At 37.5% G+C, this 15,502-nt stretch overlaps 1 protein-coding gene across 3 annotated transcripts in view; it reads right to left on the bottom strand.

Moving 5' to 3' along the window:
• LOC127621076 (KAT8 regulatory NSL complex subunit 3) overlaps nt 1–10,613 on the bottom strand; it is a 41,424-nt gene extending 30,811 nt beyond the window's left edge. For 2 of the 3 annotated variants that reach the window (XM_052094519.1, XM_052094521.1), the window contains exons 1-5: nt 10,445–10,613; nt 8,985–9,270; nt 8,585–8,755; nt 1,484–1,574; nt 425–610 (exon numbers count right to left, since the gene is read on the bottom strand). In XM_052094519.1, coding sequence (XP_051950479.1) covers nt 425–610; nt 1,484–1,574; nt 8,585–8,755; nt 8,985–9,199 — 663 coding nt within the window. In that variant the 5' untranslated portion in view covers nt 9,200–9,270; nt 10,445–10,613. Of the gene's footprint in view, nt 1–424; nt 611–1,483; nt 1,575–8,584; nt 8,756–8,984; nt 9,271–10,045; nt 10,115–10,444 lie in introns of those variants that run through there. The other variant, XM_052094520.1, reaches the window with a different exon arrangement.
• Between the last annotated feature and the right edge of the window lie 4,889 nt (nt 10,614–15,502).

Below are 15,502 nucleotides of genomic sequence, written 5' to 3'. Positions count from 1 at the left end.
ATCAACAAAAGGAATCTACAATGGAAGCATCCATCTGCACACAGTTTGCGGAGTAGACTACCGTTTTCTGCTTTGTATCGGACTGTTTCATTTGTGCCACAGATACACGGTACAGCAGAATCTCTACCTGTTAATCAATTTCTACTGTCACACAGTATATACGGCCCACACTAATTTAATCAGGTTACTTTAAAAGAAATTGCTCAGGCAGATTCATTCTTGAACTCACAATTTATCAGTCTGAATCTGTCCCAACCACAAGTCACAATTGCAGTTCAGTTAAGTGTACATAAGGCTCACGAGACTTACATCAGTCTAAACAACATGCAGTTAAACGGATGCTTCCTGGCCAAAGCAAAATCGTGTTGGAGAACACAGCTGAACCGTTCTAACAGAAGCTCTGACAGAAAGAGCATTCACTCACCTTGCTTTTGAGTGTCTGCAGCACATCAAGATAAGCAGCCAGCATGGCAAGACTCAGAGACTCCACCAGTGTACTATGGAGCCACTGAGTAAGTTTTAAGTCCCAGCTGACACTGGCTAGAGCATGGCGGACCTTACGAGCACATTTATCCACAGCTATCCTGCGCAAGACAGGCTCATTACAGGCCTGTGGAGAGCAGGACAGAGACATTGAGAGTGAGAGAGAGAGAGAACACAACATGCAGAAATTGATTTACCACTGTGTATCGAATAGAACAGCTCTCTATCATTTTATTGTGTAAAGTCTGCTGTTTGCAATTCAATAAACATTTACAAATATCAAACCCATTTCTACCAATAACATTTCTACCATTTACATAAATCTAATGACAAAAAATAATATTTTTTGGTCAAAGTCAATATGAAACAGCATTCAAAATATGATATAACTTCCAAGAAGAAAGAGTGAAGTCTCTATATGACAGGTGTTTTGAGAGGAGAGCTTGAATAATATAGCAGGATTGCGCATTTGCCTCCACATGAAAAGCGCTGCAGAGAATGTCTTGTTTTTTTCAGAGCACTGCACACTTTTATGATACTTCATCCAAATTGTCCCGCAAGACCAAAGTGCAACACGGTGCCAGGGAAACGCTAATGCTTCACTCCAGCGAGTCATATGGGTTAGATTTGTAAAATAAATATGGCGAAGAGGTCCTTTCTCAGTCACTTGATTATTTACAGGAAATCGCTGTTGGGGTGTGTATTTGAGATGTGTATGTCAGTGTAATTATGACTCCAGGACACATCGCAAAGGTGTTCCAACCAGTGTTCAGCACTCAATCGGAGTGGAATAAAATGTTAGAATCGAATGTGAAAATTGGTAAATGTGTTAATCACATTAAAGAAAAAAACATGTTAAACATTTTACATTTATCACATTAAATTCAAAAGCTAAAGTATTAAGAAATGTAAATCAATTTAGGACTTTAAGAAACAGCAGTATTTTACAGATTGTAAACCAGCGATTGTCAAGTTTTACATCCATTTTAAATATACTCACACCCTCATTGGCCAGTCTGCCTAGTCTTTCTGCTTGAAGGGCCTTCAGTACTTTATTAAAGAGCTTGTTCTGTGCCAATGACCAGCCAGCCCTAAATAAAATTCAAGAACAGCGGTATCACACATTTTGCATATATGATGGCTAAAGAAGAAAATATCAGACAACCAATTAATTTGTTGAGTTTTTTTTATTTGTTGTTTTTTCTTTTTATTGAATGTGTTAAAACATTTGTAGTTTTTCCTTACAATGAAATATAAGCCTGGGCAGGACATTGAGGCTATAGGAGTTTAAAATGTATAAAATCTCAAATGCAGTTTATTATGTAGTTTCTTTTTAGAACTATCGGTTATCGGCCAAAAAACTCTGTACCGATATTTTTATTCATCATCAATAAACCTAATTTGGTGAAATATTTATATATATATATATATATATATATATATATATATATATATATATATATATACAGTTGTAGTCAGAAGCTTACATACACTTTGATTGAAGTCATTAGAACTTAAATTTTTTAACCAATCCACAGATTTCATATTAGCAAACAATAATAGTTTTGGCAAGCCATTTAGGACATCTACTTTGTGCATGACAAGTAATCTTTCCAACAATTGTTTACAGACAGATTGTTTCACTTTTAATTGACTATATCACAAATTCAGAGGGTCAGAAATTTACATACAATAAGTTAATTGTGCATTTAAGCAGCTTGGAAAATTCCAGAAAATGATGTCAAGCCATTAGGCAACCAGCTTCTGATAGGCTAATTGGAGTCAATTGGAGGTGTAACTGTGGATGTATTTTAAGGCCTACCTTCAAACTCGGTGCTTCTTTGTTTGACATCATGGGAAAATCAAAAGAAATCAGCCAAAACCTCTTAAACAAAAATAGTGGACCTCCACAAGTCTAGTTCATACTTGGGAGCAATTTCCAAACACCTGAAGGTACTCTGTACAAACAATAGTACACAAGTATATACCGTAATTTCCGGACTATAAGCCGCAACTTTTTTCCCACGCTTTGAACCTCGCGGCTTATACAATGACGCGGCTAATATATGGATTTTTCACGGGAGCTTGGTCTTAATGAGTCGATGATAAGACGCTGGAAACAGCAGCGTGAGGAATTGACTCAGTGCAAAAAGACAACTAAATCTGAGGCTATTGAACTCCGACACCGAAGGAGATGACTTCAGTGGTTTCAGTGCACAGGACGAGGAAGATAGTGACCAATGACTTTCTTGGTAGGCTACTGTTTACTGCAAATGTTTTATTACAAGCCGTGTGTGGCAGCGGGGCATGGTCAAGCGCCCATCCGGAGAGAAAAGCTGTAAGGTGCTTACACCTGCGCTAAATTATGTCTAACACCGGTGTCTAATTTCAAGTGCCCTGCTTCACGTGTCCTTCTTGGGAAAACTGTCACACGGGCACCAGTGTGACAGTTTTCAGCAGGGCACTTGACGTTCCAGGTAAGGCTTTTAATGGCCACAGCAATGTTTACAAACAATTTTATAAAGTTTCTCAATTCTTCTATGCGCCAACACTAGACTGACGTGTGTCACTCTCTCAGCTCTGTGGCTGCTGCCTTTTTATGCCGCTCTCCGGTGTCTAATTTCAAGTGCCCTGCTTCACGTGTCCTTGGGAAAACTGTCACACGGGCACCAGTGTGACAGTTTTCAGCAGGGCACTTGACGTTCCAGGTAAGGCTTTTAATGGCGACAGCAATGTTTACAATCAATTTTATAAAGTTTCTCAATTCTTCTATGCGCCAACACTAGACTGACGTGTGTCACTCTCTCAGCTCTGTGGCTGCTGCCTTTTTATGCCTCTCTCCCCATGTTTACTGAAATTAGACACCGGTGTTAGATATAATTTCGCTCAGGTGTAAGCTCCCTTACCGCTTTTCTCTCCCGGATGGGCGCTTGACCACGCCCCCGCTGCCACACCGTGTTTCGTTAAAGCCTATTTATTTTTGTTACAAGCCGTGTTTCGTTAAAGCCTGAGTAAAGTTCATTTGTTTCAATGTACCGGTAGGCACCTGCGGCTTATAGACAGGTGCGGCTTATTTATGTTCAAAATAATATTTTATTTAAAAATCAGTGGGTGCGGCTTATATTCATGTGCGCTCAATAGTCCGGAAATTACGGTACACCACGGGACCACGTAGCTATCATATGGTTCAGGAAGGATACGCATTCTGTCCCCTTGAGATGAATGTAGTTTGGTGCGAAAAGTGCAAATCAATCCCAGAACAACAGCAAAGGCCCTTGTGTTGTCAAGTACCTATATCCACAGTAAAAACAAGTCCAATATTGACATAACCTGAAAGGCTGCCCAGCAATGAAGAAGTCAATGCTCCAAAATCCAGACCAGAGTCTGCAAGAGCACATGGGGACAAAGATCTTACTTTTTACCATAATGACCATTGTTTGTTTTTTTTGGAGGAAAAAGCCAAAGAATACCATGCCAACAGTGAACATGGGGGTGGCATTATCATGTTGTGGGGCTGCTTTGGTGCAGGAGCGACTGGTGCACTTCACAAAATAGATGGCATCATGAGGAAAGGAAATGATGTGGATATATCGAAGCAACATCTCAAAACATAAGCCAGGAAGTTAAAGGGTCTTCCAAATGGACAAATGACCCCAAGCATACCTCCAAAGTTGTGGCAAAATGGCTTAAGGTCAACAAAGTCAAGGTATTGGAGTGGCCTTGAACTCCAATAGCTAAATTTGCAGGCAGAACTGAAAAATCATGTGCGAGAAAGCCTACAAACCTGATTCAGATACACCAGTTCTGTCTGGAGGAATGGGCCAAAATTCCAGCATCTTATTGTGAGATGCTTGTGGAAGGCTACCCAAAATATTTTACCCAAGTTTAACAATGTAAAGGCAATGCTACCAAATACTCAAAGTGTATGTAAACTTCTGACCCACTGAAAATGTGATGAAAGAAATAAAATCTGTAATAAATGATTCTCTCTACTATTATTCTGACATTTCACATTCTTAAAATGAAGTAGTTATCCTAACTGACCTAAGACATGGAATATTTTCTACAATTAAATTCAGGAATTGTGAAAAACTGAATTTAAATGTATTTTGCTAAGGTACATGTAAACTTCTGACTTCAACTGTGTGTGTGTGTATATATATACACACACACACACACACACACACACACACACACACACACACACACGAAACTCTTCATCAGGTGAATACAAAGGCTATAAAAATCTTAATTTGGTAAATACTTCCATTTAGAGCATTGTAACAGGAGCCAAGTCCCCAGTGTACTTCAGAATTGTTTATAATTAAACAATGCATAATTTGGTTATGCACCAAATAAAAAATATTCTGGTTATTATTGGGATTTTTGCAGCATACCAAACTGATTTTGGGGTTTTATTCATTTTGGATTCTTGTAGCCTCAATGTCTGTGCCTGTTATTGTAAGGAAAGACTAAAAAATGTTTAATCATTCTATAAATCGATAAAAAAAAAAAAACTATTGGCCGATTAATCAGTTATCGGCAAAATCCACTATCAGTCGATCTCTAGTATAATGCAACCAAAAATCACAATGATAACCAGAAAAGATGAAGATTTCAGTGCATAATGTAGGAAATTTAACTATAAACAAGCCAAACAAACAGATGAGGTAAACAAAATATACACCCTTTCAATAATTTACAATGTATTACAATTAGGGCTGAAACGATAAGTCAATGTTATCGACAACCTCAACAATAAAAAAAAATACAAAATTTGCTGTCGAATAGTCCTTTGATCTCATTTAACGTAACATGAGATCAGATATGAAACTTATGATTGTGCTTGAGAGCAGCACTGAAGCTCGCGGATGACTGAGGAGAGGAAGAATTACACAGCTCACAGTCCAGATGCACTCTAAACTTTCACAGCTTCAGGTGATGTAGATCGCAAATTATGAGGGAATTACCGTAATTTCCGGACTATAAGCCGCAACTTTTTACCCACGCTTTGAACCTCGCTGCTTATACAATGACCCGGCTAATATATGGATTTTTCCCGCTTTCAAATTTTATAAAAAAAAAAATAAAAAAAAAAACATTCTGTGACGTGCTCAGTTTTTTGGCGTGAAGCTTTCATTAGACCAATGAAATTGCCGAACGGGTTAAGGTCAAAACAACTTTTTTGTTTACTGTTTAGATTAAATCGAGCGCTCAAACTTCCCATCATTCTGATTACGGTAGTAATTTTGTCACCCTCACCATGGCAAAGACATGGAGAAACGCATATGATGCTGCTTTCAAGTTGAAGGCGATTGATCTGGCTGTTGGAAAAGGAAATAGAGCTGCTGCACGGGAGCTTGGTCTTAACGAGTCGATGATAAGACGTTGGAAACAGCAGCGTGAGGAATTGACTCAGTGCAAAAAGACAACTAAATCTGAGGCTATTCAACTCCGACACCGAAGGAGATGACTTCAGTGGTTTCAGTGCACAGGACGAGGAAGATAGTGACCAATGACTTTCTTGGTAGGCTACTGTTTACTGCAAATGTTTTATTACAAGCCGTGTGTGGCAGCGGGGGCATGGTCAAGCGCCCATCCGGGAGAGAAAAGCTGTAAGGGCGCTTACACCTGCGCTAAATTATGTCTAACACCGGTGTCTAATTTCAAGTGCCCTGCTTCACGTGTCCTTCTTGGGAAAACTGTCACACGGGCACCAGTGTGACAGTTTTCAGCAGGGCACTTGACGTTCCAGGTAAGGCTTTTAATGGCCACAGCAATGTTTACAATCAATTTTATAAAGTTTCTCAATTCTTCTATGCGCCAACACTAGACTGACGTGTGTCACTCTCTCAGCTCTGTGGCTGCTGCCTTTTTATGCCGCTCTCCTCATGCTTACTGAAATTAGACACCGGTGTTAGACATAATTTAGCTCAGGTGTAAGCGCCCTTACCGATTTTCTCTCTCGGATGGGCGCTTGACCACGCCCCCGCTGCCACACAGTGTTTCGTTAAAGCCTATTTATTTTTGTTACAAGCCGTGTTTCGTTAAAGCCTGAGTAAAGTTCATTTGTTTCAATGTACCGGTAGGCACCTGCGGCTTATAGACAGGTGCGGCTTATTTATGTTCAAAATAATATTTTATTTAAAAATCAGTGGGTGCGGCTTATATTCAGGTGCGCTCAATAGTCCAGAAATTACGGTATACAAAAGTAAATACAGAAGCACTCTCGTTGTGGAGTAAGTAGAGCTGGAGCTGCTGCTCCTCTGAAGCAAAACTTGCATGTCGAGCGTCTTTAAAGGAATGACACCCTGGCATTACATCTTAAATGCAGATATATTTAATGCGTTATAGCTTTATTAAAATTAAAATAAGGAAGCAGGTAATTTCTCTGTGCGGTCAGCGCCTCTTCTATGCATTGCGTGAAGTGTCCCAATCTAAGGGGGGAGCGTGCACGCTTAACTCTTTCCCCGCCAGCGTTTTTAAAAAAAGTTGCCAGCCACCGCCAGGGTTTTTGATGATTTTCGCTAAATTTTAATGGCTCGCAGAATATTTTCTTCCATGAATATATGAAGATGCTATATATCAAAATAAAGATCTGAGCCTCTGCTTTTAGGCAAAAAAACGATTTTATTTTATCTTCATTTGTTCTTTTTTTATTGCCACTTGAACAGAGGTAGGTTTTGTCAAAAACAACATTTCGGACAAAAAGCTGAGAAAAAGGCATTTTTATCAAACAAGTGCTTTAGTATTAGTATGGTGTTCCACTTCACGTTTGAGACGATCACAGTCTGTTTCTTTGATCAAAGAGTTGCGTACTCTTTCAAAACATGCGTGCGGGTCTTCCTTACTGTATACCACCTAAAACACGGATACCCGGAAAATTCCGTGTTTGGCGGGGAATCGTTTTTTCATAAAACCCGGAAAATTCCGTGTTTGGCGGGGAAAGAGTTAATGCAGCTAGTTTATAACGTGATGGCTCGTGTCTTATTGAATCATAATATACGTCACTGTGCATTTCTTATCGTGAAGAAAATTGGCAATACGCAGCTTTATTAATAAGAGAGAATTTGTTTTATTGTGAGTTAAAGATAGATTGAAGTGAACAGAAAGGTGAGAGAAGGTAGTCTTCGCCCCATTATACACTGCAACAAAATACGTTTTTGATTTGTTCTTGTTTTCCAATATAAATATCTAAAACTCCTTTAAAAGAACATTTACTTTATCAGCTATACTGCAGAAGAAAAATTGCTATCTGTGAATGTTGAATGTAATATTAAAAATACAAATATTTAAAAATATCTAGAAATCCTAAATATAAGATATTTAGACTTGCTTTTAGAGAATAGATCATGTATTTTGTCTTTACTGCACTCACAGAAGTATGAACAAGTAAAAAATACACTTATAATTAAGACATATTCTCTTAAAGCAAAAGTCTAAATATCTTAAATGTTGCTTCTCAAGTAAATGCATCTTGTTTTAAGGATTTTTAGACATTTTTAAATGGAAACCAAGACAAAAACACTTTATAACAATAGGATTTTTAGCAGTGAATTTTAAAAGATGATTCCCCCCCCCTCCCCTCTCTTTATTGATACGTTAAATACAACCTTTTAAGTCGGGGCACACGATTATGATTAATCTTTACAATATTCGCAGAATAATCATTTTAATAATCGTTAGATTAGTTATCAAAATAATAGTTAGTTGCAGCCCTAATTACAAGATAAACACTATAAAGTAAACAGTCAAATTGTAGTTCATCAATGATCACTCGTCTTAAATATCCAGTGATCAAGTATTATTAAAACAGACTTTTTCCTTTTATAAAGAATACGTCTGTCAACATTCAAGCAACTTAATCAATAATGGTTTTATAAATAAACTTAAAAAAATGGCCACAATTCATTAGTCTTTTTAAATTTGATCTAAATTAATTGATTGAAAACTCAAAGATTTGTTGTCATGTATTAAACTCTTTTAAGAAATAAATATGTAGGTAAATAAATATTGCTATAACACCTCCAATAAATTAAGTTCTCATTCATTCTCATAGAAACATCTGTGATCTTGTAGTTAACCTACAATATCTTCTTACTTGTTAATGTGTTCTTCCCAATCATCCGGAGGAGGTGGTCCATCAGCGACTGTTCGGGCGAATAGAACGTGACGTTCACACTCGTTCATCACACTACGTGCTTTTTGATTGTCATAGAGAGGCAGTGCTGTAGGTGTGACTGTCTCCACGTCAATGGAAATGTCTGAATCACTGCAAAGAGTAACACACCACAACATCTTTTAATCATCCAAGATGAGTTTGATGTCAGCCTCTATATAGCCTCTTTGCTGTCAATCATGTATGTTAGGGCTACCAACCTCTCTCATCTGCTAGTAAATATGGCTGTCAATCCCAAACACTGACTGTGTGAACACAGTCTTAGCAATTTGGCACAACAGGCACTAATGAAAATGAAAATAAAAATAAAAACTTGACTCACACAGATGGGTCAGGCTGTCGTCTAGGGGTGACAAACAACATATGGGTGGGCCGTGCACTACTGGCATCGGGGTGGGCATTCCAGGGCTTGGCATAACTGTGGTCAAGGAACACAAGGTCCAACTCTCGCTCATGAACCGACAGCTGGAAGAGCAGGGACGTTCCCATCCTTCGAGCCGATGTCTGGAAGTCCCTCTCTCCACCAGGACGGAACATGGTCCTCTAGCCCCACACAGGGGCTCTGTAGTTTTTGGAAACAGGGGCCGCTTGCACCACAAACATGAACCCTAGAATTCAACAGGCCTCACTTCAGTGTCAAACATCACATTAAATACAACAGTTCGACTCCTATGATGTAAGAATGTACTAAAAAAGAAACAGCATCCTAGTGGGATACCTAGACAGCATTTTTGGGCATCATAGGTCTGTGAGCTCACCTATGATGGCTCAGAAGCTTTCAAATTATTGTTATTTGATATATTTCTTTATGAAGATAGGGGCGGCTAATACCAAATTACAGTTTACAGTTTTACAGCAGTAACTGGCAATTTGACAGAAACATTATCATGATAATTTTTGGAAAACGACATGGTCACTAACAACCAGTGTTGGATGTAATGTATTACTAAGTAATTAATTACTGTAATTATATAACATTTTCATTGAAAAGTAATGGGATTACTCTCAATTGTCCAGTTACTTCTGATGTAATTGCATTAAATACTGTATAGACTCTAGAACAATTAGTGAATTTAAAATAAATACGTAACATCTAATGTTAAAATATATGTTTTCAAATGTAACGCTGCCCCCTTAAATTATTTGGCAAGTTCAGGTGTAATTTATTTGATTGTATTTAATTTATTTGAAATAATTAAAAGAACATTTTCATGTCTATCCTTGTATTTTTCATCTGATCGAGGTTGAAAAGCGTTTTAAAATGTAATTAGTAATAAGTCATGCAATTACTTTTCAGACAGATTAATAAGTACATGAATCTAATTACACAGTAGAAGATGTAATTATTAGTTAGTAATTAATTACTTTTATTGAGTAACTTACCCAACACTGCTAACAACGAATTAATGCACAAAAGTGCCCTAAAAGCAAAAGAACATGCTGCAAGTTGTTCCTGAAAACACAACATACGGAAGTTATGATGTCACGGGCCTGTTTATCTAAAATGACGTAAAACTGTCAATTTGATCGGTTTCAACTGAATGGCTGATCATGTGTCGCGCCGCGAGCCTGTAGCGAGGTTTCTCAGTCATGGGCGTTGGGCCCACACCACACAAGACGTCAAATTATTTGGTCTTTTAAATAACAAAATGCACCAGAAATACTCTAATCCCCTGTATAGGTTGACCTACAAACCAATACGAATATAGGCGTTTAGTATGCACCAGAACGCGTGGCTTGGCTCGTAGCTCTGATGCTAACTCATCATTCCACAATACTCACTGTCCAGTATCAGACTTTCACCTCATAACGGTTCAAAGAATTATCTTCTGAATGAGTCCAAAAAAATACTGTAGATTGCAGGTTCACACGGCGTCTCAAGAAACCACTCCAGATAAATAATATCCACTCTGTTAATGGTCTGCAATGGCCGAATGTCTTTTGTTTCACTATCGCGCCACAGCGGATAAACAGAAAACCCGGACTGGAATTAATTTGGTCGTTTCTAGAAGGTAACTCCCTGTTACATGCAGTCTCGCGAGAGCCACACTGAACGATCGCACGCTGTGTCTTTTGTGTTTAGAGTCCTACAGAAACCCTACACATACCCCAAAGCAGCCCCTAAACCTAACCTTAGCAGTGGTGTTGTAGTGTCTGAAGATGTGGGCAAACTGTGAATTTATGAAGGACCCCCAAATGCAATTTGAACACCACCATGGTTATTTGTTTTATTTGTGTACTATTATGTGCTTTTTTGTTTATAGTAAAATTGTTTTCCTACCTAGAAATATTAATTGATATGTTTGATATCACAAGAAAAAGGCATCGACAACAGCAGTAAAAGGCAAAAAAGTAAAGAAAAAGACATTTGATACAATTACGGGACACTGTTGTTCAGCATCAGCAAAGAGCATCAAAAACTAGCACGGGTGCAATGACATGCAGTATTTTCACAAAGTTTAATTTAAAAGTATGTACAGTCCCTCCCCTTACTGAAACAGAAAATATGATTGGCTAGCAAATATACTATCGCTTCTGAAATTAACATTTTGATTGGTGGATCAACTTGCGCTCCCGTCTCCCGCAGCTCTGCATGCGTTTGGAGAGAATCTGTGTACACTTATTAATATAAAACAAAAAAGACACACAATTCACTCAACGGTGCTTCTGCATCGCGTTAGTAGTTTGTAAATGTTCCGGGTCAAAAGCATACTTGTTGTTCCGGGCGGCCGTATCATCAATTATTTTAAGTGTACATTTGCAAAATCCTAAGAAAGATAGGTGGGCATATGCCTGCGTATGCCCTAGACCAGGGGTTTTCAAACTTTTTGATACCAAGGACCCCCAAACACGATGATCCCCTTGCGAGGGACCCCTTTTCAAAAATGTATAGCTTTATATTTTAGATATAAATTCCCTTTTATACTGTGTGAAAATTAAATAAATGGCTGTTATTTTGTAATAAAGGAAATTAAGACAAATTAAAAGAAATGATTAAAATATCATATAAAAAAATCTGGAAAATATTACTATTGTATTAAGTTGAGCGCATATCTTTTTTATACCCACCGTTAGAGTAATAATAGATGAACAAACCTGAAGAAATGTTTTTAATTGAATTGAAATACATTTATACTCTTTAAAAAGTAGAATGAAAGAAAAATATTGTTAAATTGTTTAAAAAGTAGAATGAAAGAAAAATATTTTTTATTTTCTGCGGACCCCTTAGCACCTCCTGGCGGCCCCCTAGGGACCCAAGTTTGAAAACCCCTGAAACAACGAATGAAACTCTCGCAAGACTTAGGCTGCCAGGGGGTTACCTTTTATGGAGCTATAAAATACCTTCTTGACAGCCAGTGGAATTCAACATACTCTAGTAGTGGGGGGAAACCCTGACTGGACTTCACACTGTTGTAGGATATTTTCGGAATGGAACAGCAGCTTACTACTTATTGACTGCTGAACAGTACCGTATACTGCCTACTATTTTTTAAATAAATAGTGAAACAGTGGGCAATATTCGCCTACATTGTTTTCACATGACCTCATTGGGTTGCATGTGAGAAGCATCCATTTATCAACTTGGTAATGCAAACTGTTATTTTGCATTTTGGATGGAAGGAGAAGAAATAAGTGCACTGTTTCTGGCAGGACAATTTCTAGCTATATGAGGCATAAGTGGATGCTTAGGGGCCCAAGAGCCACCAGGGGGCCCCGCAAAGCAAGGTTGTTATTTAAAATGTGTTGAAGACTATTGTGGTGTCATTCTTGGGTGGTCCTGGATCAGAGTAAGAATTTGCTTAGACCTCAGAAATGGCACTGGCTTTGTGTAGAATACAGTATTCTGTTCAGTCTGCTCATTTTGGAAAATGAACTATAATGAATGAATTATAAATGAATTAATTAAATAAATTAAATATAATGAATGAATAAAATAATTTATTATAACGCTATTCAGATTCATTCGGTTTTATTTTTGAGTGAACTATTAAGAAACTTATTTCACAGGTAACAAAGCTTAATGCACCTGCAAAAAACACAACTTTATTTTATTTATTTGTGTAACTTTACAGCTCTGATCATAATTAGAGAAGAAACTTTACATGGGATCAAAAACACAAATCTTCAGCAAAGTTCTACAATGACATTTCAGTTTTACAATAATCATTCTCAATCTTACACATATGTAGCAAGACTCTTACATTTGGCAATTTTTGTTGTGTATAGATATGGCCTTAAGATGCAACTTACACCAAACTCATCACCCAAATGTTCTGGTTTGTTGCAACCAAAATGAAAAAATGAAAAGAAGAAGAACAGTCTTACACAGGTGTGGTTTGTAAAAGATAAGCTGAGATATGTTTTAGAAAAGTTTAAAAATTGTGCACTGGATGTCTTTTCAGATTAGCAAGATCACTTCTGCAAAAAACATCCTGTTGATGAGTTGCAACTAAGTTTAAACTGAAGTAATTTCAGTTTTCTGATAATATTATATTCTGTAAATAAGACCACTATAATCTGTACTGACTGTTGTGTGTATAAATATAATGTAATACATCTTAAATATGTCTTTGCATTTATTTTGACTTAAGTAATTCTTTATCAAATTAAAACATTAAGATTGATGACCATTAAATATTATTAACTGTACCAATAATTTAAGCAGCAATGGTGCATGTCATGCCATCACAAGCTGTTTTTAATGCAACAATCAGAAGTTGTTCAAATACATGGGGTGACACATAAAATCCATTGCAATCAAATTATATATGACATTTATAAATAATATTTCATTTAGATGGACAAGGAAATTAAAGAACTGCGTTCACATGTTTTAAGTACTAAACAATGACAGTTTTCACCTAAAATTATGAATTTCACCCAGTGGGAAAGAATTATGGGGTTAATTTGGTGAACTTTAATTCGGTTAATTTGGTTAATTTGGCAGAAAATTAAATTTGCATTGTTGGTTTGGCAGTGACCTCTGTGTAGGCCGGTCCTGTATACATATGTGCAGGTTTCACACTCATGTCACATTCAGTTGTCAAAGTGACTGAGCCTTTATCTGAACCTGATCAGATCACTTGATTATATTTAATTTAATAATTTTAATTTTAAAAGAACTAAGTTGCTTTTGGACTAGTTCACAAAGTTTAATAGCACCAGAGACCTTTACTATTATTATTATTATTATTATTATTACCTAGCTCCAGAAATTTTGTTTCAAAACATGGATCATAAAAAAAATGCAATGCAATGCTTCAAAATTTGATTGCCAAGAACGCCCATAAACCCAATGTTGGATTCCGTTGTGGTAACGCCTCCATCGAGTTGTTTTACTCGGTTTAAACCTGTCGACAACTCAATAATCTGAAATAATGTCCCATATGAAGCCTACAAATTCTCAGTTGGATATTTTACTTTCGTGTCTGTTTTAAGAAGCTTTTCCTATTATACAATGCATTCAGAAATTATTCAGACTCCTTCATTTTTATCACATTTTGTTATGTTTCAGCCTCAAGCTAAAATGCTTTAATTTGTTTTCTACACTCTATACTGGGGTATTACTCCATTAACTAGAAAAAACGAGATTTTTTATAACATTGCTAATTTATTAAAAAGAAAAAATGTAATATCACATTGACATAAGTATTCAGACCCTATGCTATGACACTTAAAATGTACCTCAGATGCATCCCATTTCTCTGTAACATCTTTGAGATGTTTCTACACTTTGATTGGAGTCCACCTATGGCAAATTCAATTGATTGGACAGGATTTGGAAAGGCACACACATGTCGATATAATGTATCACAGCTGAAAATGCATATCAGAGCAAAAACCAAGCCATGAGGTCAAAGGAACTGCCTGCACAGCTCAGTGACAGGATTGTGTCGAGGCACAGATCTGGGTAAGGCTACAAATAAAATTTGGCTGCATTGAAGGTTCCCAAGAGCACAGCGGCCTCCATAATTCTTAAATGGAAAATTTTTGGAACAAGGACTCTTCCTAGAGCTGGCCGCCTGGCCAAACTGAGCAATCAGGGGAGAAGGGCCTTGGTAAGAGAGGTGACCAAGAACCCGCTGGTCACTCTGGTTGAGCTCCAGAAATCATGTGTGGAAATGGGAGAAACTTTCAGAAGGACAACCATGACAGCAACTCTCCACCAACCTGGGCTTTATGGCAGAGTGACCAGACAGAAGCCTCTCCTCAGTGCAAGAAAGCAAAAAGCACCTAAAGGACTCGCAGGCTGTGAGAAACAAGATTCTCTGGTCTGATGAAATGCAGACTGAACTGTTTGGCCTCAATTCCAAGTGTCATGTCTGGAGGACACAAGGCACTGCTCATCACCTGCGCAATACCATCCCAATGGTGAAGCGTGATGTGGTAGCATCATGGTGTGGTTTTTTTTTCAGTGGCAGAGACTGAGGTACTGGTCGGGGTATAAGGAAAGCTGAATGCAGAAAAATACACAGTTATCCTTAACGCAAACCTGGCATATTCCAAGATTCAACCAGAATGTGGCAATAAAGTTAATGTCCAAACTCTGAAAATATAGTTGAACATATTTTTTACCACCCTAGATCTATTGCTAAATTAAACAATTTTCTCACACGAAAGGATCTGGAAGCAGTTGTTCCTTAATCTGCTCTCTCCCTTGATTCAAAATGTTTCAAAATGCAGCAACCAGGTTTCTAACAGAGACAGAGAAACAAGAACAAATTTCCCCCATACTGGCCTCTTTGCTTATAACAGTTAGTTTTAGAATTGATTATAAGATCTTGCTCTTTGTTTTTAAGACTCTGCATGTACTAGCACCTCAAAGCTTCTGGTGGGAAC

Source organism: Xyrauchen texanus, chromosome 27 (genome assembly GCF_025860055.1).
Source record: "Xyrauchen texanus isolate HMW12.3.18 chromosome 27, RBS_HiC_50CHRs, whole genome shotgun sequence".
Lineage (NCBI taxonomy): Eukaryota > Metazoa > Chordata > Actinopteri > Cypriniformes > Catostomidae > Xyrauchen > Xyrauchen texanus.
Note: the sequence above shows the minus strand (reverse complement) of the source record. Positions and strands in the feature narration are given on the sequence as shown.